The sequence below is a fragment of the Nomascus leucogenys genome, chromosome 1a, assembly GCF_006542625.1.
Source record: "Nomascus leucogenys isolate Asia chromosome 1a, Asia_NLE_v1, whole genome shotgun sequence".
NCBI lineage: Eukaryota > Metazoa > Chordata > Mammalia > Primates > Hylobatidae > Nomascus > Nomascus leucogenys.
Window position 1 is genome coordinate 72,533,253 of NC_044381.1, and position 26,042 is coordinate 72,559,294.

A 26,042-nucleotide genomic window follows, 5' to 3' on the forward strand; every position below is an offset into this window, starting at 1 on the left:
AAGTCAGGGTTACTGGCATATGAAATATATACTATTTTTACTTTTATTGTTTTATTAATTTATATTTGAGAAAAGCTTCAATGTTTTTAAGTCTCCTGAAAAGTTTTGTTCTGAAATAACATTTAACTCTTTTGATAGGCATCTTCTTTTCCCCCTCATGAAGAATTATTAAAAGTGTAAGTAATAAGTTTGATTCACAGTTTATAAAGTAGTAACTATTTTTATGTGATAAACCATTCTCAAATAAGCAATTTAGTGTAACTGCAAATGGCACCCGATTTTTACAATTCTATTTGGATATCTTGAATTGCAGTTTAGAGTTGAGCGGTACCTTTGGCTAAGATGCTTTTTTTTATGGTATTTGGATTTGAATATTTTGTTGAGGGAGATGTTTGTTTCTGTTTTTTTAGGCATTCAGAAAACATCAAATCAAGTTAAACTATACTTTGCAGGGTTTTCTAAATCACCTTCTATTATCTCAGTTATCTTACTGGGTCTTCTTTCTTCTAGATGTGATTGTGTAATTGAATGATGCAAATTTTGGCTTAGCTTCATTTTTTAAATAAATTTTAGGATAAATGTGGTAGCTCACGCCTGTAATCCCAGCAGTTGGGGAGACTGAGACGGGAGGATCGCTGAGCCCAGGGGTTTGAGATCAGCCTGGGCAATAGTCAGACCTCGTCTCTACGAAAAGTTTAGAAATTCTGGGTGTGATGGCATGCATCTGTGGGCCCAGCTACTCGGGAGGCTGAAGTGGGAGGATCTTTTTAGCCCAGGAAGTTCGCACCATTGCACTCCAGCCTGGCACCAAGAAAAAAAAACATATATAGTCTTTATGATTGTCTTTCTTAAGGAGTTTTTTTTTTTTTTAACTGATACATTTTTCTTGTTGGCCTGTAATTTTCTCTGTGAGGCTACATTTAAGGTCATTTCACATAAGTTAGTGTGTTTCAACATGTTAAAATGTCAACCACGTTAAGTATATTAATAGATGACGTAAGTGATCTATCATCGGGAATATTGCTAATTTTTTTTTTTTTTAATCTAAATGTTCTTCCATCTTGGTTGGTTTACAGAGTTGCTTGTTTACTAGGTTAGAATTATTGACTATTAAATCGAGTCTTGAGTTTGACTATATAGAGAAAAGGTTGGCAAACATTTTCTGTAAAGGCCCTGATAGCATTTTAGGCCTGTGGGACACATAGGTCTGTTTTATACATGTGTATATATATGTGTATATGTGTGTACATGTATAAATAAAACAACACTTTAAAAATGTAAAAACAGCTCTTAGTTTGGGGACCTACAAAAACAGACTGTGGAGTGTGCCCATAGCCCTAGTTTGCCAGCCTCTTATATGGACACTGATCCTCAGGGAGGAGCTATTGGTTATTTAACTTTCTACTCCAGCCACTCTCAACTATAACAGAATCAAATTATGAATCTTTGCCATTGCTTTCTGCGTTTCTGGGAAACAGTAGCAGAAGAAAACATGAATGTTGAGATTGGTATGAAAATGGCAAGAAAACACTGAGCTCATTTTAATATACTTTTGTTGTGGGTTAGCCATTTAAAGTTATAACTGATTCATTGCCCTCTGGGGAAAAAAATATATATTTAAGGGACTGCTTCTACATCAGTTTTAACTCCTCTGAAAATAGCTACTGTGTACTGACCCAGGTAAAAATATAAATAGCTACAACAGTTCATATCTTCATAATATGTTTCTTAGGGGATAAGATTTCTCTTTAGCACAAGCCTGAGCATACCATATTAGGTATAAAAACTTGTATTAGAAATCGTTTCTGAAATTCATAGGATGGGCTTTGTATGGTAAACAGTAGGTAGACTCTTTAGTTAATGTACTTTTCAAGGTGCTATCTCTTGATATTTTTATTTTGTAGTAGCAAATGTTGATAGGTAGGGATATAAGTTGTATTACTGTTTACCTAGAATCTTGCTACATGTGTTCATGTTCTGGTTTAGAGTTTCAGAAAGAGAGAAAGAAATAAGTGGTCTCTGGAATGAGTTAGATTCTTTGAAGGATGCTGTTGAACACCAGAGGAAGAAAAACAATGTAAGTAGATCTTTATCAGAATGAAGCTTTTCTTTTTATTACTTTAACACTGAAATATGGTTCAGGAATTTTTTTTTAATCTACTTTTACTTTAGATTTCTTAATCTTTGTAAGAAAGTACTATTTTCTGTATGTAGTTTTTTCGGGGGGCGGGGCATTATTGGAGAACAGTTTTTTTTAAGTAAGTGAAAAGATGAATTCTTATTCTTATAAATATTTAAATGTTGAAGCTATAATTATTATACCTTTAGTTATTTTAAAAAGCTAAAAGTGCAGTTGACTTTTTGTTGAACTTTTATTTGGAAAAACATGTTTTTCAGCTTGGTATTTTAAAATCAAAGATATTTCCTCTTAGATTGGGCTGGCCTTTTTGTAAACTACAAGTAATGCCAGTATTCAAACCCAGTATACTCAGTAATAAGGTCTTTTGAAAGCCTTCTGGAACCTCCCCCGGCTTTTTTTTTTTTTTTTTTTAAAGACAGGGTCTCGCTCTGTCGCCCAGGCTGGAGGTGGCATGAACTTGGCTCACTGCAACCTCAGCCACCTGGGTTCAGGTGATTCTCCTGCCTCACCCTCCCGAGTAGCTGGAACTACAGGTGTGCACCACCATACCCAGCTAATGTTTTTAGTATTTTTAGTAGAGGTGGGATTTTACCATGTAGGTCAGGCTGGTCTTGAACTCCTGACCTCAAGTGATCCACCTGCTTTGGCCTCCCAAAGTGCTGGGATTATAGGTGTGAGCCACGGTGCCTGGCCAGAACCTCCCATTTTTAACTGAGAGGTGGTTCAAATTTTGGTAATTAAGTGTGTTAGAGGCTTTAGAACCTGACAACATTTATACTAGAAAGGGAAGGGATAGTGCTTTCAGAAATATGAACCCTAATAACTTACTGAATAAACAAAGAATTTAGTAGAATTTCTTAACTTTTCTCATACCAGAGGGCAACACCTATAAGTAGAGTCCAAGCATTCTTGCTAGAGAAGAAATTTTTGTACACTGTAGTGTGTGATTGCTAAGACTTGAGCAAGGATAAAATGTTACTGAAATCTAAGGGAGTATTGCTAGTAAATGGATGTGTGTTTTTTATTTTTCAAAGTTTGTGTTAAATTGTTAATTTAACAAGTTGACATTTTCTCGTACCTCTGAGTTTGTCAAAATTAGGTACATGAATTGCCACTTGTGTGTTGGTATAACAGTACTAACAGCATTGCTTAGCCACAAAACTTGAGGCGAACTTGCCGATATACTGCTAACATCTTAACTGTGTTTTATTATTGGAATTCTGAGATGAGGGCATGGTAATGCAGCAGCAGCAGCAGCGCTGGAGATATTGAACCCGTGTGAAAAGAGCCAGGACACTGGAGGCCAGCAGATAGCAGTGTCAGTCTTTCCTTCTAGTTCTGCCACTTCATTTTCTGTGTATAGTTGGCTCAGTTTCCTAACTTACTTGAGCTGTGGTTTCCCTATCTATAGAATGGGAATAAATACCTCATGGGGTTGTTGTAATGGTGAAAATTTGTGAACTGCCAAGTACAGTGGTTGGCATATATTAAGTAATAAATGGTGATTATTGGCTTTTTATTTTTGTTGTTGGTTTTTATCTGTTTAGATTTCTCATTCTGAAAAAAAAGACTGAAATATAGCAGATTATATTTGTGAATGAAAGGCTGTTAAAATCCAGATCTCTCAATTTTTAATAACCTCTTTCTCCTCCAAGAGAATCTATTTTATAGCCTTCCAGCCTTCCCCTTTGATCAGCTAGCTCATACAATTCATGTAAGGTTGTTTTGTGGCATGACTGTTTGGCTATGCCAAGAAAGACATAGAACACAGTGGGTTACTATGGGATTCCTAGGTAGATTTGAAACATGTTAATTATATTAAAACATAGAGGAAAAATGTTACACTGCAGTGGAAAGTCCTATGAGTGTTATTGGGCCTCGTTTAAACATCACATGAAAAGCTTTTTGTAATACTTATATATTTGCTCTGTCTTTAATCTTCTAATGTTCAATGTACCTGAACTCATGTATGTATTCTTGGTTTGTGTCTTTACTTTTGAATGCTTTCTTCTTTGTCACATGTGCATAGTAATTATTTTAAAAGCTGGCCTATTTGATATATATACTAAAACATGGAAAGTGGGCATCTTTATTTTCTCATTCAAACTTCTAAACATTGCTTTTTATTTTTTTGCTAATATGCATATTTTCCCATTGAAATAATTTTTCAGTAACCAGCATTTAAATGCAGTGCAAAATACTGATGAAGTAAAAAAACAGAAATCTTTCAATAATGGATAAACTGAAATCATTCTTTCTAAAAATGATTAGGACCTTCGGGAGAAAAACTGGGAAGCAATGGAAGCATTGGCATCAACTGAAAAAATGCTGCAGGACAAAGTGAACAAGACTTCCAAGGTTGTAATGCTAACTCCTAGAAACAATCCACTGAACAGAGAAAATCTGCAGCTTGTCTTAAAATCAGACTAAAGCATTTACTTTTACTGCAATTTAAATATAAAATCTCCTTATCCACATTTATCATCTCTGTCATCTCTGCTTTTTTCATCTACTTGAAACTTTAATTTTGGGCATGCTGATTTGTTGTGATTACCTGATTGGGCTTTGTTGAGCACAACTTTAAGCTGAAGAGTCTCAGAAGACCGATGTTAACCTCTTGTCAGACAATATGCGCCTTTTGGGTTGGTTAAGATAACTTGCATGAAAACTTTGAACCAAAGAAACCTAGGTGAATTAACAAACACATCTGAATATATAGGATGTGCCATAAACTAGGTGTTTTGGAGGGCACACCAAGATGTCTCAGAGAAGGTAGAAAAATGATCAAAGTCTTAAATACAGGAAAGGCATCAACTTTGGGTGTGTTGCTTGGAATGGTTCCTTAGAGGTGGTGGACTGAAACTTCATATATTACTGGCCAACAATGACACATATGGCATGTTTAGATGAAATATTACTATCAAGGGATAATTCTCTTGACCAGAGTATGTAAAGTACTCCTGAAATATATAGCCCCCTCTGTCTTCAGAACAATGGAGGACATTCTCCTTGAGCTCAGGTTGTATCATTGGGTGTGAAGATTTCTAATGAATTGTAATAGAGAAGTTGTTTTTAAAGATTGAGAAAATTGAATCTGCCAGTCCAGTTAAGTATTTTGAAAATTCCTGCCAAGAATAAATGTGAAACAGGGGTATTGAATTTTGCAGATAGGTTAATGAAGGAACCTACATGATTAATTTTAGCACTGTGAAAATATTTTGTGTGCCATGGTACTCTTGAAACTTTAATATAGGTCTTAGTGACACCTGAAGGAATGTTTAAGCATAAAATAGTTCTGTAAATTTTTTTTTTTAGCAAGTATACGTTTGTAGTTACATTTCCTATAGCTTAGTGGATTTGTATTTAACTATATCCCTATTCATCTAACCATAATTTTCAGTAAAGGTTAAATTCGAGATAGCTGAGAGGTATGTTGGGACCAGAGAGTAGGAAAATCTAGGTCAGATAGGACATTTCATTATTATTTCACTGGGAGTGGTTGCAATTGTACAGTCATTTCTGTCAGTGATGAGGGTTTTAGTGTGGTTTCTGGTTGTTTCTATTACTTTGTTTTTGATGGTTAAGAGCCACCTTTTTGGTTTTATTTTGTTAGTGGGACTGGGTATCTGGGTGCTAATCACACCATTCCTACAAGAAGTTACATGCTACTTGCCATAGGCATTTTTGCATTTTATGATTCTAAAAGAAAGAATTTTTGTGCATGAGGCCTTCTTGCATAGCTAAAGATCTACAGAGAATAGAATTGAAAGTCTTCTATATTTCAATGGAATTTAAACAGTCCTTGGATAGCATAGGTGTAAAGGGATGTGATTGACCCAGTGCCATAAATTATGTTGTGATGAAAAGGAACTATGTGAAACACTTTTAGTATTTTAACTAGAAATAAGTTACGGTCAGCTTACCTAAAATGTAAAGAGGATGATATATGCTGTCTTTACAGGATTATTTTTAAAGGCTAAATACTCTTGAGGAGCTACTGAAAGAAACTCTTACACATTTCACTTAAAGATGGTATGCAAATTATAGTTCAGTTTTCAATATTAGATCTTTCCCAGATGTTAAAGTGGAATGGAAATTGCTATCTATAACCAAACTACTATGTCAGATGAAAACTTCTTAGCTAAAATCGTTAATACCAAATAAAAGTAACTTCCCATGTTTGTGGCTCTTGGTTATGTTAGATACTTTGTTCTTTTAGTTAGTGTTTTTTTTTTCCTTGGAAAGTTTTCAAAAAGCTGTTCCTCAGTGTCTCTTTTCCTAACCAGTTGTCTTTAAAGATTAGTACTTTGGTCAAATGATAAGAATTACCTCTTAATGTCCTTGAAATAGCATTCATTATTTTCCTTATTTTATGCAGTTAGGTGTATTCCTGAAAATTAGTGGACTTCATTGAATTATTGAAAATATCCTATTAAAACACCTATTGTAAAAATACTGCTGCTGATCTTTAACAGCTTTTTGTGTGTATGGAAAATGGCAAAATCTGTAGCTGTTGTGTAAATTTTCATGTGATTAGATTTTCTAAAATTGAAGTGTGTAGACCTTGAATCGGTGATAGATTTCAAATTTCACATATAAATGTTGGGGGAAAGATATGGTTGAGATGTTTCTAGCTTGCTTGCCTTCTTGTCACCTGTTGAACTTTGTGACTGTTGTTTTTAGATGATTTTCTTGGCTTGGTTTAGATGTGCATTTTTATAGGGGTCTTTTTTTTTTTTTTAATCTTGTGGAGGTAGTTTGAATGTTAGATTTTTTTTTTTGGTGTGTGATAAGGCATTACCCTAATTTTGACAAACCATGGTTTTGAGTTTATAATTGATATACATTAGACTTGAATTTAATATCAGCAAATTTAGACTTACACATTTGTAATATTTGTAGATTTATAGCAGAGTCCATATACAAGTGTCAGAACTACTTTTTATGATGTGTGGCATTAGTGAAGTAATATGCTATCAGTTGCTCCTTGTTCTTTCATTTTCCCATTTATATCATCCATCAGATTTTGATGGTCCTCCTTGTTTAGCATAAATACTTCACATGACCTTGAAGTTGGAAATAAGAAAGTTACCATTTTAATGCTATGATGTTATAGTCCATCAGTGATGCATTTTTTTTAATAGAGATATACCAGCCAATAAACCTCAGTTATGTTCCTTCAATGTGTATTTTCTACTATAGGTAGTTTATAAAGTTTTAGCTATAAGAAATGTTTTTTGTGTGTCTGTTTTTGAATTGTTCCTGGACAGGCAAATCACTTGATTTCTAAACGCCAAGGAAAATGTCCATATTGTCAGATATTGCTAAGGCATTATTTGATATTTAGGATGCTTTAGAGATTTTGCAGATTTTTTCTTATGGGAGCATTTTACTATCTTAAAGTGGGAAATTTTAACATTTGTCAGTATTAAAATTTTTTTTTAACTTTTTCTTCCCGTAGAATTTAAAACACTATAGTTTTTTTCTTTTCTTTATTTAAAAAAATTCTGTGATCTTGTAAGTTTGATTTGGTTCATCTTCTGCTTTAGGAAAGACAGCAACAGGTGGAAGCTGTTGAGTTGGAGGCTAAAGAAGTTCTCAAAAAATTATTTCCAAAGGTGTCTGTCCCTTCTAATTTGGTAAGACTAATTTATTATTTTTTTTAAATGATGACATTATTCAAGAAAGGTATGAATAAGCAACATCATTTGCACTCCACTTGGTTTCAGTAGAGTGCTGATTTCTTGATCTTTCCCATTGTTAAGCTGGTGCTTTTCAGTAAAGATTAATAACTTGGTTCAAAACTCATTTCTATTTACCTGATACTATTGTTTCTATAAAATTTTATATATGAGACGTTATTTGGAGGATTAAAAACATCATATTTGGGAAAGGTTTTTTAATGCTAATAAAATCAATATGCTAACATTCTTAATGGCTTTATTTAAAACTTAATTTTAAGTGATTGCTTCTTAGTTTTAGCAACACTTCCTTAATGTACTTGATACCATGAACCAGGCTCTTTACATTTTAAAACTCAAGATTTTTGGTCATCTGTTACCTTCTTCAAGTAGAAATCTTACAGATAATAAAGAACAACTTGGTTTACTTGAGGGTAGTACATGTTCTACTTTGCTCAGAGAATTAACAATAATTACTTGAGGGCAGAGAAAGTCAGTGAATGTGCATGTGAGTTTCTTAAAATAGAGTGTAGGGTCTTTTTTTTTCTTATTTAATGGAAAACTATTCAACAGTAGAGAGACAAGCATAATGAGGCCCGATGTACCCAACATCTCTCCATAGCACTTATCGATACATGGCATGCATATAAGCAGTCTTGTTTTACCTCCCACCTTGCACTCCCCTAGATTATTTTGAAGGAACTCAAACATCAGAGCATTTCATCTGTAAATATTTCAGTACACATTTCTAAAACGTAAGCATTTCTTTTTAAAAAGTGTGATACTACACTTAAAAATACATTCTTAATTTTGTATAGTATGCATTTCTCCAGTTGTCATATAAATTGTCTATTTTATTAAATAATAACTTATTGTAGTTTGTTTTAATCAGGATCCAAATAAGGTCAGTATGTAACTGGTTTGAGACATCTTTTAGATATTTTTTAATCCACGGGTTCCCCGACTCTTTCTCAGCAACACCCCACCTCCTTAAAAAAAAAAAAACAAAAAAAAACAAAACTTAGTGGTTTCCTATGAAATTTCCCACAGTTTGGATTTAGTTGACTGCATCCCTGTGGTGTTAGCATGTTCCTCTTTTCTTTGTGTATCCTTTATATGTCAAGTCGGTAATCAGGAATCTGATTCCTGGTCAGATTAAGGCTCAGTATTTTGGGGGTAGGGTAGAGTAGGGGCAAGACCACTTCACAGGCGGTGGTGTGCACTTTTATCAGGAGATTCGTAATGTCTGCTTGTCTTCCTTTGGCCCATTGGAACTTATTTAGGTTGGTTACCAAGTCGTTTTGACACAATGCTGCTAAACTTTGATAGCTTCTATGCTTTGTGGTATGATAAGGTGCTCCTGATTTATCATATACATTTCCTGCCCCAAACATAGAATCAACTATTTCTCCAAGGAGCTCTGTGGGTGCTAGGGGTGGGGTAAGTAAACTTAATGGCTTGTTCTATTTGTAGTCTGAGTTAACTATAGCCTACATTTATTTCAAGTAAGGAGAGAAAACTCCTTTGTTTCCATTGTAACTATCGAGGATATGTTCTGATTTGATCAGTTTAGGAGCTCTCTACCACTTTTGAGTTGAACTGATGAAATATCTAGCACTGAGTAAACGTATAGATACGCTATCAGTTCTAGTGCTGTCATTAAATTGAACCTAAGAGAAAGGGTTGCCATTAATATATTTAATTTTTTTTTCTTTGTGGCATAACCTGTTTTTGTTTCTACTTTATATTTTATTTATGGAAATAATATTGGGGGATGTATTTTTTGGCAGTACTTTATGAGCCAAGAGAATTAATGATTGATAATTTCTGTTCTTCAAAGATTGTATAAGGTCACCAGCAGTAAAAATTTTCTTTTCTAACAGCAATACTACCCACTCTCAGTAACCAGATCTTTTTGACACTATAAATATTTATAAGTCATCATAATATATGGATGATACTCTTTGGCTTTTGTTCATATACTTGTTAAAAGTTGAATATTTCTGCATATAGTCTACAAGAAATGTACTAAACTTTCTATGTGCTAACATTAGAGTCTGGCATTTTAGGTTTGTAAAGATATGAAGGACAATAAACTACGTTATAAAATAATAAAGCAATAAGCTTCATTAATATTAAGATAAGTCAAGATAATCAGTAGATATAAAAATATATAAATTTTTTTTACTGTTTCCTTTTGCTGTCTTGCTGAGCAGTCAACATAGGAGAGATCTAAATTATATGACCTAGAGGGAAATTTACAAACTTTAAGCAACGAAACTAGTTTTTTATCTTATCTTAATTTACGTTGGGTACCAATAGTTGAAACTGTTAAGTAGGATTCTGATAGTGTACATTTAGTCTTGGTTTAGATTTATAATGTGAGAATGTTAAATAGTGTTTTAAAACTAGTTTGATATTAAAGGTATTGTACTATGGAGTGACTCAGCATCTACTTTTGTTTTTTGTTATTTGATAGTTTACAGAGAATCCTGATTCAGCTGCATATGTAACAGTTTATATTATAGCAGTTAATAAAAATTTCATGAGTTTTTTTTTCTTAAATTTAATCCAAAGACTTAAAAGAAGGAATAAGAGGAAATTTGATTTAAAGTATCTAACACACAGATACACTTTATCAAAGTGTAAAATTCAGATAAGCATCAATAATTTAGAGTAATTTATTCTAAAATTTAGAGTAAATGCCAAAACTGTAATATATGCATATTTACATCAGCTAACCTGTCAGCACAAATTGAGTTGTGGTTGGATTTAAACAAGTAAATGTGTATGAATATCACTTCTCATTAGGATTTTTAAAATAATAATATTTCCTAATTTGAATGAAATAATTTTAGAGTCCTTGGAGCATTTTCATAGAATTTGAAATCCTCCAAATGGAACATCTTCAGTTGAACTTTCACTTTATGAACTCAAAATACTTCATTTTTGAGAACTGTTTTACCTGGAAACAGTTTTGAAAAATTATTCGGGGTTTTTTGTGTTTTAAAGATTATTTGTCCTGGTGCTAGTAAGTGGTAGAGGCCAGATTTGAACCCAGGTTTTTCTACCTGCGACTGCAGAATTCATTTGAAAATACTCTTGGTTAGGTATATAAGATTTTATTTTGATGGTAGGTACGTAGGTCTGTTTTTAGTGCTTGTTTTTAAAAGTGGGTTTTGTCCAACTTATGCAGTAGTTACATTCCTCTTTGAAATTTGTAGCAATGTCCTGTTTGTCTGTGTAGGTTTCTTTTATAATTATCTAATCTGGTTATTTTAAATGTTTGACCTATTTTATTTGGATTTTTTTTTCCTTTGGAAATTAATGATTTTAACTTTTCTCGTCCACAGAGTTATAGTGAATGGTTGCATGGATTTGAAAAAAAGGCAAAAGAATGTATGGCTGGAACTTCAGGGTCAGAGGAGGTTAAGGTTAGTTCAGCATATGAACTGTTTGTAATTTAAACATAGAAAAAAGAAGCAAATAAGATTTTGTCTTCATGAGCTTGGAAAAGATAAAAGATAATTGAATAAGGCTCTTTTGAGAAAGTGTAAGAAGGTGATTTCATTTTGTTTAAATTTTAGTTGAAATACAGTAAGTCGTCTTTGCATTTGATTTGTTTACAAAGCTAATGTTTGCCATTCCTTTAACTCTGTATTTTAATTGTTTCTAAAATTGAATATTTATCCCTTACTATTTTTTTAGCCTAGGTTTAAAAAGTAAAGATCAGTCGAGATAGGTAGAATCTCACTGGTTTGCTGAAGCATCCCCAAATACATCATTAGAGGTATTTAGAAACTGGATTGGTTTTTATCCTTGGCTACTGAAATTGGGGGGATTTATTATTATTGTTTTCTTGTATCTCAAGTGGCATGAATAAAATCCTCTTTCCCATGTGTGTAGCATAGGCATTGTGACCGTTCTTCACATGTGGATCTGCTTTGATCTTACCACCTGACTAAAGACTTTAGTACCAAGACTATTTATTATAACATTGTTTAATAAAAATGACCAAAAGGGTCATTGAATGAACTTCATTGCTACTTAGAAAGGTTGAAATGTAGTGTTTCCTTATAAAACACTTTGAAACCATTTAGCATATTACAGTATTAAGTACTAAAACTTGAAGCATAAAGTTTTCTGGTAGAATTACGGAATTTTTCTTTATTTCGTTCTTTGCAGGTTCTAGAGCACAAGTTGAAAGAAGCTGATGAAATGCACACATTGTTACAGCTAGAATGTGAAAAATACAAATCCGTCCTTGCAGAAACAGTAGGAAATGATTTTTAATCTACATTTTGATTTTACTTTAAATCATTACCTTCTTCCTTCATGGCCTAAATAGTTTTATCTTGGCATTAGAACATGAATTTTTCAAAACAACTATACTTTTGTCTGTAGGAAGGAATTTTACAGAAGCTACAGAGAAGTGTTGAGCAAGAAGAAAATAAATGGAAAGTTAAGGTTGATGAATCACACAAGACTATTAAACAGGTATTTACAAAAGAAAAGCTTAGAGCAGTGGTTCTCAATGTGTGGGGCTTGAACCAGCAGCATCAGCATCATGTGACATGCACATTCTTGGGCCCCAACCCAGCTACCAAATCCAAAACGTATGTGGGGTGGCAGCAGTCTGTTTTCATGAGCCCTCCAGAATAGTCTAATGCCCACCCAAGTTTGAAAATCACTGGTTTCAAAGTATGACTAAAGGGTAATCATATAGAATGTAGAGTGCTAGTTACAGAACTACTGTGTGATAAGGTAAAGAATGCTGGAAAAGAATACTGGTAAAGAATATGGAAGTCAGTGTGGTGATTCCTCAGGGATCTAGAACTAGAAATACCATTTGACCCAGCCATCCCATTACTGGGTATATACCCAAAGGACTATAAATCATGCTGCTATAAAGACACATGCACACGTATGTTTATTGCGGCACTATTCACAATAGCAAAGACTTGGAACCAACCCAAATGTCCAACAATGGTAGGCTGGATTAAGAAAATGTGGCACATATACACCGTGGAATACTATGCAGCCATAAAAAATGATGAGTTCATGTCCTTTGTAGGGACATGGATGAAACTGGAAACCATCATTCTCAGTAAACTATCGCAAGGACAAAAAACCAAACACCACATGTTCTCACTCATAGGTGGGAATTGAACAATGAGAACACATGGACACAGGAAGGGGAACATCACACTCTGGGGACTGTTGTGGGGTTGGGGGAGAGGGGAGGGACAGCATTAGGAGATATACCTAATGCTAAATGACGAGTTAATGGGTGCAGCAAAACAACATGGCGCATGGATACTTATGTAACAAACCTGCACATTGTGCACATGTACCCTAAAACGTAAAGTATAATAATAATAAAAAAAAAGAATACTGGGTTCAAAATCAGTTTTAAAGTATTTAACCCATAATATAGAATTCAAGAAAAAATCATTCTTCTATTTGTGGGACCTGAATGTTATTGTGCAACCTTAATTTTTCTCCCTTTTACTTCAGCGTGATAAAGAGTACCGTTACTCACTTATTTTTTGGGGCCAACGTGCAGAATTTACAGTTGCTGATGGTACTCTACTTTAATGCACTTGCAGAATAAATACAGCTGAATATCAGTTAATACTAATCAAAAATTAATCACTTTTAGCCGAGCCTAATATACAAATGGAGTAGGTTTGGACCACAATTTAAATCAAGTTCAATGTGACTCATTTTTAAGGTCTTTTAAAATTCAGTAAGACTTTAAATGAGATGCATTTCAAAACCTTGGAAGTGTCTTTTAATTGATCAGAATTCTACAGGATAGAAACTGCTATATCCTTGGTGGTTTACTTGGCCATATAATTGTTTCACATTTCAGATGCAGTCATCATTTACATCTTCAGAACAAGAGCTAGAGCGATTAAGAAGAGAAAATAAGGATATTGAAAATGTATGTTATTTGATTGTTTTACTTGTAACCTATGGATTTGTTTTTAGCATCAACGATTGTCTGAAGATCTATAGTTTAAGATTACTTTATAGTTATGCTCTTAATATCTTGGGTAGTGTTTGGGTTGATACAGTTTTATATTCATAAGTGTCATAACTTTGCCTTGTGGGGAAATATTATGAAAGGAAATTTTAAGTGTGCTAACTTTTCCTTTGTTGCATTGCTAGCTGAGAAGAGAACGAGAACATTTGGAAATGGAACTAGAGAAGGCAGAGATGGAACGATCTACCTATGTTACAGAAGTCAGAGAGGTACTTAAAACAAAATCTTTTCAAACTTGCTTCTCAATTCAGATTAAGTTTATAACAGTGATATTTCAGTGTAAGTTGTATGTGGCAGAGCTTCCAAGTAGCATACAAAACATGGGCTATCATAAGGAGATCAATCTTAAACTCTAAACTTCATTGCAGCTGAAAGATCTGTTGACTGAATTGCAGAAAAAACTTGATGATTCATATTCTGAAGCAGTAAGACAGAATGAAGAGCTAAATTTGGTAAGAAGCTTGTCCTCCACTGGGTATCAAGTAGGCACTGAAAACACTTTGTTGACATGTGGAGAAACCATCCAAGCTTTTTTTTCTTTGCTAACATCTTTAGCTTGGCCTTTTTGTAAGTCTAAGATAATCTTCATATTCCGATGATTCCTAAGATTATCTTTCTTTTCTTGACTCCTAAAATGATCCTTCTTTTCTTAGCTCCTAACAATGGCATGTTTGGCTTCCAACTCTTTTTCAAAATTTTCCATGTTTTATAAATCCTATTTTCTCGAACAGCAGTCTTTTCTGTGAATAAAGAAATGAAATAAAGATGGGCTGAGTTACGAAGACTTTCTTCTCAGACTATCATAGTTAATGGGGCCTTTTATTTTCTAACCTGGGAGAAGATTATATTGAAAGTCAAAGACACGTATTCTTCATTCAAGGGCAGTAATCTAATCCAGTTTTTAATTTTAACCTAGTCTCTCTATATATTACAAATATTAAAAAGCATATGAGTCTTTATTATCAACATATTATTTAGATCATAGTAATCCTAAAAGCATAGACTTTGAGATAATTTTATGTTAGCTAAATGTCTTAAAACATATAGTACCCTGTATTCCTATTCTCAAGTTTTCTAAAAACTGTACTGATTGTGACAGACTTAGCTATTAGACAGATATGGCTGTTTTGCTCTCTGTTTGAAACAACAATTGTTATGTCTTCCCTGTGAGTTAAAAATTGTTACAGCACAGGGATTAGATTTTTTTTTTTTAAGTACCTTAATAAACTCTCAGAAGATTACAGTAAGTAAGTTTTTTCCTTACCCAAAGTTCACCCTGCCCAGTTTGGAATTTTCTTGTTAACATTACTCAATGTGTACCAAGAAAACTTTAACTCATTCATTTGTGGTTGGTATCCTATGTTACGGCAAGAATTTATGGGAATCAATTTTTAGAGTAGAGCTGTATGAAATACAGGTTGTGTATTCTTTATCTGGAATGCTTGGAACCAGCAATTTTGGGGGGGATTTTGGATTATTTGTATTATATGCTTGCTCTGTATGTGTCCCTTATCTGAAAATCCGAAATCTGAAATGCTCCAATGAACATTTCCTTTGATTATCATGTCAGTGCTTAAAAAGTTTAGGATTTTGGAGCATTTCAGAGTTCAGATTTTCAGATTAGGGATGTTCATACACACACAGCCCTACATACACAGAGCCCTACACCTCTAATTTTTAAATCTTTGTTTTATTTATCAATGTTTTACTTTAATTGAACTCATTCACACTGCATTGTGAGACTAGTTCTATGCTATAGATTGCACAGATTAGGACTGTGATAGGTCATGGCTATAAGTCCTCACTCTATGTTTTTAAAAAATCATTTCTAGTTGTTAGAGTTTTACTTACAACTTTGGTGCTTAGTGGCTGACTCAACAGTTACATGGTTACATTTCCACTCAGCTTAATGCTTTATTTTGATTTTTTGTCCCCCTCCTTCTGTCAGGAGATCATTTTGAGTGGTTGATACTTACATTTTTCCCTAGTCTTGAGTTTGGAATCTTTATTTTAATGTTTGTTTGCTCAGAATAACTGCTGCTACTTTTTATGATAAAATAGCTTTGTTTGCCTATACGTGCTTTGTGTATTCTTGGGCCAAAAGATGCATTTCTCTGATGGAGAATATTAAAACTCAAAGTTGTGTAAAGGAGCAAAATTTATTTGGGTACTTAACATAGAATTCCTCAGATAAAATTTCCAAGTGGAATTTCCCTCTGCCCCACTGCTGCCCCTTTTTAATTCTCCCTCCAATTTTAAATGTCACTGCCTTGTATTTCCGCCTTTGGGCCTCTAGAACTGTTTCAAAAGTGCCCATGGGTGGGAAGCAAAAACAATTACCTTATGAGAATAAGAAGAAAGTTTTTTGGGAGCAATATAGTTCATTTTCCTTGCTCATATTTAATTGGAAAATCAGAGAAGCGGCATTATATATTCGCACGGGAGTTACAGAACTTTCTGTTTTGACAGATTGGTTATTCATAGGTGTATCGTAAGGCATTTCTTGATGGTATAATTTAGGCCAGTGTGGTCTTGTACTACCTCTTAGTGAAGCCTTAAATGATGGTCAGTATTTTAGGAGTTTTAATTTGACTGAATTTGTAGTCTTCTGTTCAATATTTTTAAAAATATTGTATAATTGACTCTTTAATTGAACTGTATAGATTAAGAAAGCCTTTAAAAACTAATGGGTAAAGTATCTATTTGGCTTTTAATTTGGAATAATTTCAGTGACTGTTATAAATAGTGATACCTTCAAAAGGCACTTTACTGGAATTTGATGGTTTTGTTTTTGCATTTGCAGTTTTCTGCTCTAAACTGTAGTTCATTTCTGTGGCTTTTCTTATGTTTAGCTTTACAGATGGGAACCTCTACTGCTTAGCCTTTCTATACATCTGGTGCAGCATATTGGCTAATCCACTGTGCATAATAACTGTTAGCAGTCCCATTCATTCTTCAGTCCTAGAGGTATCAGCATAATCAAAGAATGATGCAAATTAAGTTAATTATGGTGTTCCTTTATTTTTACAGTTGAAGGCACAGTTAAATGAAACACTCACAAAACTTAGAACTGAACAAAATGAAAGACAGAAGGTAGCTGGTGATTTGCATAAGGTAGGCACTGTTTGTCCTAGAGATGTCGTATCATGAGCCTATGTTGTGTGTTCAATCTTAAGCAAACTTATGCTGCTAATTCTGGATTTGTTGTTTTGCATCATTATATTAACCTTTTATAAATTTAAGCTGCTTGTTATTAGTTACTATTTTGGAACGAAACTTTTTGGCTTGTTTTTCCAGGATTCTTAATTCACCTCATTATTTCCTCATATTTCTATAATTAATTGCTTTATAAAGTACAGAGTAAAATTTGGTTGGAGTTATTAAAATTTGGCTGCATCCATATATTTTTTAAAATTGGGATTTGGCTGTGTATTCATTTACAAAGTATTTTTCTCTTGGTCTTTTGGATAAAACAAAGATATAAATTGCTATTTTTTTTCAGAAGTTTTTCCTTCATTTATTTCTTCATACAAATATATTTTTCCTAATCTCAATGCAAATGAATGATTTTTAGGACTGCATTTCTTTGCATTGATTTGACGGGTTATTTATAATTCTGTTTTGAGGTCTACTTTTAATAGTAGAATTCACATATTCTTATATCAAAGCTGTTTTAGAGCTATGATAGTGTTTATGGATATATCATCATTAGCAAAACAAATGTCACTTTTTGGAATTGCAAGAACAAGAGGTACACACATCTTAAATTTTGATAGTATAAAACGGAATCCCAGAAACCTAAGAGTAGTAATTTATACTCCTGTCAACATGTATTTCCCTATACCCTCACCAATATTAGATATTGTCTGACATTTAAATATTTGGTATTCTAATAGATTTTAAAAGTTATCTCATTTAAAAAAATAATACTCCTTTTGAAGAGTTGAAAGAAATTTTTTTTGATTCTGTATGCATATAGTTTATAATTGTTATGTAAAAGTCTAGGAATCCACAAGTGTTGTCAGATTATTTGAGTGTAGACAGAATGTGAATTTGGGTCTGTTTTAGAGGACAAACTGATGCTTAATACACTGTTATGGTTGAGCAGTCAGTTTACTTTGATACATGATTTTAATTTTTGACCCCTGGATCAAAATATGAAACATGGAATTTAGCCTAGCAATGTAGTTTCTTAGAAAGTACTTTAAAAATACTAAATGGGTGCTCAAAGTTATATAATAGATATACCATCTTATTTACAATAGCTAAGATGGCAATGATAGGTGACAATTAACTGCCCCATACCTATACAGTAGAAATATTGTGCAACATTTGATTGGAAAAGCACATAAATATTTGACTAAAAAAAGTTAATAACAGCTGGGCGTGGTGGCTCACGCCTATAATCCCAGCACTTTGGGAGGCCAAGGTAGGCGGATCACCTGAGGTCAGGAGTTCAAGACCAGCCTGGCCAACATGGTGAAACCCCCGTCTCTACTAAAAATATAAAAATTAGCTGGGTGTGGTGGTGCGCACCTGCAATCTCAGCTACTCAGGAGGCTGAGGCAGGAGAATCGCTTGAACCCGGGAGGCAGAGGTTGCAGTGAGCTGAGATTGCGCTACTGCACTCTAGCCTGGGCGACAGAGCAAGACTCTGTCTTAAAAAAAAAAAAAAAAGTTAATAACATACTTTGTAAAATAGGTAAGTATAAAGCAGTAGTATGTTAAAGCTCATTTATGTAATATTTTCTATAAGCACATAATATGTAGAGAGGGATCTAAACTAGGGGTGGACAAACCCCAAAGCTTTTTTAGGGTTTGTAGGTCACATATGATCTCTTTAGAATATTTTTGTCTCCTTTTTAACATAACCCTTAATTTTATTTTATTTTTTTCGAGATGGAGTTTCGCTCTTGTTGCCCAGGCTGGAGTGCAATGGCACGATCTTGGCTCACTGCAACCTCCGCCTCCCAGGTTCAGTCGACTCTCCTTCCTCAGCCTCCCTAGTAGCTGGGATTACAGGCATGTGCCACCACACCCGGCTAATTTTGTATTTTTAGTAGAGACAGGGTTTCTCCATGTTGGTCAGGCTGGTCTCGAACTCCTGACCTCAGGTGATCCACCCACCTCGGCCTCCCAAAGTGTTAGGATTACAGGCGTGAGCCACTGTGCCCAGCAACATGGCGCTTTAAAAAGTAAAAAATATTCTTAGCTTGTGTTCTGTACAAAAACAGGCTTTGGACCAGATTTGACTAACCTTTAATCTAGACTAATACTAACCTAAATATCAACTATGGTTATTTCTATTTTTAAATTGCTTTATATAGTTTCTGTATTACTTAAGCTTTTAAAAACAGTGAACATATGTTCTTATAATCTGGTGGGGGGGTGAAGCTATTTTCATTTTGGAGGGAAAAACCTGTGTCGTCTTTTGACAGGAACTTTTCTACGAAATGAATAAAATTATTAATTTTTTATGTATTTATCAACTGTATTATTTAGTAGCTACCATATTGCTTTCCTTATAGGCTCAACAGTCACTGGAGCTTATCCAGTCAAAAATAGTAAAAGCTGCTGGAGACACTACTGTTATTGAAAATAGTGATGTTTCCCCAGAAACGGTATGTATTTTCTTCATCCCCAGATCTCTGAGCTAGTTACCTTGTGACCTGTGTGAAGAACAAAAATGTATAAGGTCCATCTCCAAAAGTCATCTTCCTTGAAAATATCCTGTCCCTAAAATGTAGTGTTTTCACTGATGTTTGATCTCATTTTTGCTTAGTGAGGTATGTTAATTTTAAGGGTTGTGTTGAGAGATGTGGAGCAGGGGTCCCCAGTCCCTGGACTGTGGTCAGTGGCATTTTAGGAACCAGGCCACACAGCAGGAGATGAGTGGTGGGTGAATGACCATTACCGCCTGAGCTCTGCCTGCTGTCAGATCAGTGGCAGCATTAGATTTTCATAGGAGTGCAAACCCTATTGTGAACTGCATGCTCCTTATGAGAATCTAATGTTTGATGATCTGAGGTGGAACAGTTTCATCCTGAAACCATCCCCGCACTCACGCATCTGTGGAAAAATTGTCTTCCACAAAACTGGTCCCTGGTGCCAAAACGATTGGGTACCGCTGGCTTAGAGTATAGACTCTGGAGCTAGACTGCCTATGTTTGAATCCTGGCTCTGCCACTTAGTAGCTATGTGAATTTGGGCAGATCTTTATCTACTTTGTGCTTTAGTTGCCCCATCTGTAAAAGGCAATGATAATAATATCTATCCTGTAGGGTTTTTGAAAGAAGTAAATGAGTTAATACATAAAACACTTAAAATAGTAGGTGGTACTTAGAACAGTGCCTGGCACTTAACTTAGTAAGAGCTCAGTATATATTAACTACTTTTTTTACTGGTTGGAATGTGCTTTCTTTTGCGGGGCAAATTTTTTTTTCTGAAAGAAAAAATGGATTCTGATATTCATAGATTCTAGATTTTTTTCCTTTTGTGGCCAGGTGACAACATTTATAACATAATTTTCTTTGGTACCAACTAGTTTGCACCACTAGTTAGCAAACAGTATTTCTCTATGTGGTTTTTGTTATTGTTGATTTTCATGTCATTGTTCAGATTTTTTAATGTTTGTGTTTAAATCAGCAATATAGCATTTTCTGTTGTTTGGTTGTACATTTCTTTTCCTTGTGTATGGAGTTTATCATCACTTCCATCTCTTTTTAGGAGTCTTCTGAGAAGGAGACAATGTCTGTAAGTCTAAATCAGACTGTAACACAGTTACAGCAGTTGCTTCAGGCAGTAAACCAACAGCTCACAAAGGAGAAAGAGCACTACCAGGTGTTAGGTAAGGACAACTGAAATATTGCTGTCTATGGGTAATTGACGTTAGGTGTATGTGTAATGTGTATTTACATAAATAAAGGAAACTCACTTCACTAGAGGAAATATTCCTTCTTTATCTCTCTCAGAACTTTCAGGTGACAGCCTTAAGCTTTCTTGGAGCTTTAGTTCTATTTTGTGCATATTTTGAAGGTCTTGTAGCTTGGAGGGGTTATCTTTGCCTCCTTTGACCTTTGTATCAAACAGATTCTCTTGTAACTTGGCTGCCCGGGTTTTTGTGTGTTGCCTTAATACCTGCAACTGCTTCGTTAGTTTATTCTGTTCTTAGTTTAGAGTAAGTATCTATGACCTTTTCTCCCCCCTCCCTTCCTTCCTCCTTTCCTCCCTCCCAAAATAAAATGACCATAACATTTTAACTGAGGTAAGATTGCTGAACTGAAAGTAAAGTCATCGCAGTGTCTTAAAATTGAAAGCTGGTTTTTATTCAAGTTTGCTTTTGTTAGGTAGTCTAAGAAATTTATTCATTAGCTCCTGAAGTGAGATTTTTACTTGAGGATAGCTAAACCCATAATTAACCAAGTCATGTTATGAGCTTTTATTGTCTATATTACCTTGGAAGGCTCAGATTTGGTAGCATTTTAAAATGACTTGTATTCCAGCTGGTGAATGCAGTTTTTGTTTTTCTGGTTGTAAGTTTTTTTTTCTTTTTTCTGTTGCTACCTGGATTTTACGTGTTTTATGAATAACTTAAGTCACACTGCCTAGAGTGTTATTAGAGTATTCAGATATGCACTGAATACTTCAGATACTCTTCTTTTGAAGATATTTTCTCTAAAACAATCATGATATCCTGGAGACCCTGAGGGGCAACTCATCACTGAATTATCCCTTTCAGAACCCTTGATAATACTGTGTTGGGCTATACAAGGCCTCAGGGAGAGCTTAGGTATCCTGGAAAAGTTGGGATGGACTTCCATTTTGATGTTACAGGAGCATTTTGTCTCACTTGAGAGTGATCCATCCTCTGGCCTACCTTGACACATGCTCTCCTTCAAAATGCTAATTCAGGTCAGTTATCTCTAACATGACTTTCCATATAATAAGCCCAGCTCATTCTTCAACATATCAACAAAAGTAATTAAGCCTCATCCCAAATCTTTTATCTTTGGTAAGCTGACTTCTCCAGTTTCCCAGTGTAAAAATTCTGCCACGTTTCCTCGCTTTTCTAAATTAGGAAATAACATTGCTTCCTAGGGAAACTCTTCCATAGCTCCTTCCCAGGACTTCTGCCTTATTTTTTCCACTGGCTCCCTCTGTTCAGTCTTGAAAACATGCTCAGATGGCTTATTTTAACCTTGTACTTCCTTCAGGTTACCACCCTTATTTTTTACTTTTTTACTATTTAGTATTCTTAAGAAAATATTCTCTATCTACTTATTTATTGTTATTGATTACTTTATACACTCTAGAATGGCTTTTCTTCCTATTTCAGTGAAATCATTTTTGCAAAAATCATTAATGATCCCTAATTGCTAGGTCCAGTATAGGCCCTTCTTTTGCATATGATGAGATACTGAAAGTACTTATGAAATATGTCAAAAATGCTGACATTAGATCTTTGTGTTATGAGGGAAGGGTTTCATTTCTAGAGAGCTTAAACAATTAAAAGATTGCCTATTACCCCTTGCCTTTAGACCTAAGCAATATTCTCTCTTTAGCATCTCACAGATGTTCTTTAATATTTTCCTTTTCTTCCCAAATACATAGTCTGCTCATTTTAAGTCTTGTGAACTATTTTTGGCTTGTCCGTTGCCACATTTGTTTTAATTGTATTACATTTGAGACATATGAATCATTGATAATAACAGTTTTTCTTTTTGATTTACAGAATTATAGTAATTTATTAAAATATGTCTGTATACCCTCACAACGCAGTTGGCAGGCAGCTCCCCTAAGTGATAGCACGACATTCTTTTGTCAGCTGATAAATATAAGTCCAAGTTTGGCAAGTGGGTGGTTGACAGTATTATATCATGAATGATGGGCCCACCAGGCACTCTCGAACTTCTTCATTTGTTAGGCTCTACCTGGCAGTGACGTTGATAATTCTTCCTTATGTACTTATGTTTTGGTTCCCTTAACTCTTCTTTATACCCATTAAATGTTTGTGTTACCCTCAGGTTTTTATCCTTAGCTATCATTTTTGCTACATATATTCTCCCTCCTGTATACTCTTTAAACTGACACGAGATGATTAAATTGAAAACACATGTCTTAATCATTAGAATGTAGGTAATAGGTTAATATATCTAATGTCAAGAAACCTTTAAAAATATACACAAGTACTTACAAATTGTTTATGATAATGCTGCACATATTCAATAAAGGGAGAGTTGTTTTTAAAAACAAATACTCAAGAGATAATATGCAGTGATGTAGTTTTTCTAAATCCTGATACATAGTGCTTAGCGTTTCTTAGAGCTGTAGGGGTAGGTGTATTTAACTGATATCTTTAATTTGTGAAAACTTTTCTTTTGGAAATTTTTTTTCCCATTACCTATTTTTCCTCCCCCTCCATCAAAAAAAGAAAAGGGTACCATCCTCCTCTTTCCATTTTGGGGGAGTGGGAGATTGATTAAGATGCCTTTTATGTGAATTGACAGTATTGGCATTTTATAATATACTTTTTTGTTCCCAGATATCTACTCTTTGTTTCACATTTGCCTGGTTTCTAAGTTTTCTAGGTGTATTTCTAACCAAATCAGAAGCTTTATTATCCCGGGTTACCTTATCTTGGAACCAGTTTGTAGAATCCTGTTGAGGGAGGATGATAATTTAAATAGCTGATACTTCATGAGTATGCCTGTAAGCATAAGCATGCTTCCAACATGTGGCAACTCCTTTAATCTTCACAACCACCCTGTGCGTTAGGTAGGTAGGTATTATTATTCCCATGTTACAACAGACCCAAAGAGATTCTATAACTTGTCCAAGGTCGTACGGCTAATGGGTTAGCTGAGGTTTAAATCAAGGTAGTTTGGGTACAGGGCTTGTGTTCTTAATCAGTGCTTTTCTTCTCCCTAATTCAGGCACTGTGTTCACTGATCCCTTTTGTCACTGTTTTCTTTTCTCCTCATTTTGTCTTCTTATTTATTTTTTTTGCCAGCCTCTTAGAAGTTTTGTCAATCAATTCTGACTTTTTCCTGAAGTTGATATTTGGTTTGTCAGTAATGTATTGGAGAGGCTTACAGTATTATCCAGAAGAAATGGAGGTGAAGCTCTGTGTGTGCTCTCTGTACTCCCTTTAACAAATAGATTCTTAAGTGTTTCTGAAAGAAAAAATCCTTTTGTAGTGCTCCTGAGGTACAAGAGTTAATGCTCTGGAGAAGAACTTATCTTATTTTACACTGAACCTTGGCTATCATATGGATCAGGTTTTCATTTTCTGTAATATGTTTGCATAGCACTTTAGAGTTTAATGTGCTAGTGATCTTTTTAGACGTTCCGATCAACTGTTAATAGCCAGTGATAACTTTGCTTTTTAATTTTCCAATTGCTTCTTTCCTCTGAGCTTTTTATTTTGAAAAATTTCACACATACAGTTGAAAGAATAGTACAACACCCATAAACCCTCCATCTGCTTCATCTTTTTCTATATGTCTTCATATTTTGTTGTTGTTAAACTAATTGAAAGTAACTTTTAGTCGTTATGACATTTTATCTCTAAGTACTTTAGCACACATCTCCGAAAGCAAGACATTGTTTTATCAATCAGTGGTACCATTATTACATCCAAAAAGACAAAATAGTAGTTATGTACTATCCAGTATTAACCCTTTATTCACATTTTGTCAGTTGTACCCAAAATAGCTTTTTAACTATTTTCCCCAAACCAGAATCCAAGGCAAAATTTAGCATGTTGTGTTTGGTTAAGTCCTCTTAGTCTCTCTAATGGCTTTTGAAGTTTAATTTCTTTAGTCATCTTATCTGACCTAGAAAACGTCATATGACCTAAAAAAAAAAAAAATCTGTTTCTGCTCTTTTAAATTATTTATTCACTGGGGTAAGGTTGTATTCAACCTCTTTTCAGTGCTACCCACTCACTTTAGCTTTACATTCTCTTGAGTAGGACTAATAAAAATGGATTACCAGTGTTGTTGTCTTAAATGTTTTCTAACCGAATTTGGCTCACATTTAAAAATATCTACCTAAAAGCTTGTTTCCTTTGAATCCTGAGATTTTTCTCATTTTGATTACCATTAGTGTGAATTGCTTTGAGTCTATTTGAAAGGGCCATGCTAGATCAAATGGAATATGTACTTTTGGTGTTTGACAAATGTCTTCTGATTGCCTTCTGTTGCTTTGTTTTAAAGTGAAATTCATTCTTTCTGATCTTTTACAGAGTGAAGTAATTGAGAAACTGTTCATTTGAGGATAAAAAAGGCATTGTATTATATTTTGCCAAATTAAAGCCTTATTTATGTTTTCACCCTTTCTACTTTGTCAGAAACACTGAACAGAGTTTTGTCTTTTCTAATCCTTGTTAGACTACTGATTTAAAGAAAGAAAAAAAAAGCCAACTCTGTAGACACCTTCAGAGTTTAGTTTTATAATAAAAACTGTTTGAATAATTAGACCTTTACATTCCTGAAGATAAACATGTAATCTTTTATCTTATTTTGCTCAATAAAATTGTTCAGAAGATCAAAGTGGTAAAGACAATGTAAAATTTAACATTTTAATACTGATGTTGTACACTGTTTTACTTAACATTTTGGGAAGTAACTGCCTCTGACTTCAACTCAAGAAAACACTTTTTTGTTGCTAATGTAATCGGTTTTTGTAATGGCGTCAGCAAATAAAAGGATGCTTATTATTCAAACTTGACTTGTTCTAATTTTTATTGAGCTTTAACAGATTTCATTAGTAGTACAGATCATTGTAATTTAGAATACAGCTATTAATTGGCAACCATTCAACAAGATGGGTTTATGTAGCTTCTATAACCTTTCTAACTGGTGCTCTGGGTCCTCTTCGGTTTGGTCCAGTGTAAAGTGCCCCAGGAGTGCTGGGGTTTCAGAAAGGACAGAGCAAGCATTTAGGATTTCAGACTTACCACCCACACTTCAGGTAGAGGAGCTCTGTTTTTACCATTACTATTATTTTTTTGAAGTAATAATAATTAACTTTTAGTTTTCTTTTTCAGGCACTGTTACACAGTTTACATGTGTTATCTTTTTTGTTGTTGTTGTTGTTATTGATACAGAGTCTCACTCTGTTGTCCAGGCAGGAGTGCAGTGGCACAGTCTGGACTTACTGCAACCTCCAC

The 26,042-nt window shown here is 34.3% G+C and overlaps 1 protein-coding gene across 7 annotated transcripts in view; it reads left to right on the forward strand.

Annotated features, from left to right (window-relative positions):
• Positions 1-25,595, forward strand: part of KTN1 (kinectin 1) — a 103,210-nt gene extending 77,615 nt beyond the window's left edge. For 3 of the 7 annotated variants that reach the window (XM_030810989.1, XM_030810982.1, XM_030810995.1), the window contains 14 exons: positions 139-176; positions 1,987-2,077; positions 4,412-4,498; positions 7,690-7,779; positions 11,175-11,255; positions 12,007-12,096; positions 12,226-12,318; positions 13,697-13,768; positions 13,996-14,079; positions 14,239-14,322; positions 16,901-16,984; positions 19,399-19,491; positions 20,597-20,717; positions 25,116-25,595. In XM_030810989.1, coding sequence (XP_030666849.1) covers positions 139-176; positions 1,987-2,077; positions 4,412-4,498; positions 7,690-7,779; positions 11,175-11,255; positions 12,007-12,096; positions 12,226-12,318; positions 13,697-13,768; positions 13,996-14,079; positions 14,239-14,322; positions 16,901-16,984; positions 19,399-19,491; positions 20,597-20,717; positions 25,116-25,120 — 1,113 coding nt within the window. In that variant the 3' untranslated portion in view covers positions 25,121-25,595. The remainder of the gene's footprint in view (positions 1-138; positions 177-1,986; positions 2,078-4,411; positions 4,499-7,689; positions 7,780-11,174; positions 11,256-12,006; positions 12,097-12,225; positions 12,319-13,696; positions 13,769-13,995; positions 14,080-14,238; positions 14,323-16,900; positions 16,985-19,398; positions 19,492-20,596; positions 20,718-25,115) is intronic. The other 4 variants (XM_030810997.1, XM_030811006.1, XM_030811001.1 and 1 more) reach the window with 3 other exon arrangements.
• The last annotated feature ends 447 nt before the right edge of the window (positions 25,596-26,042 follow it).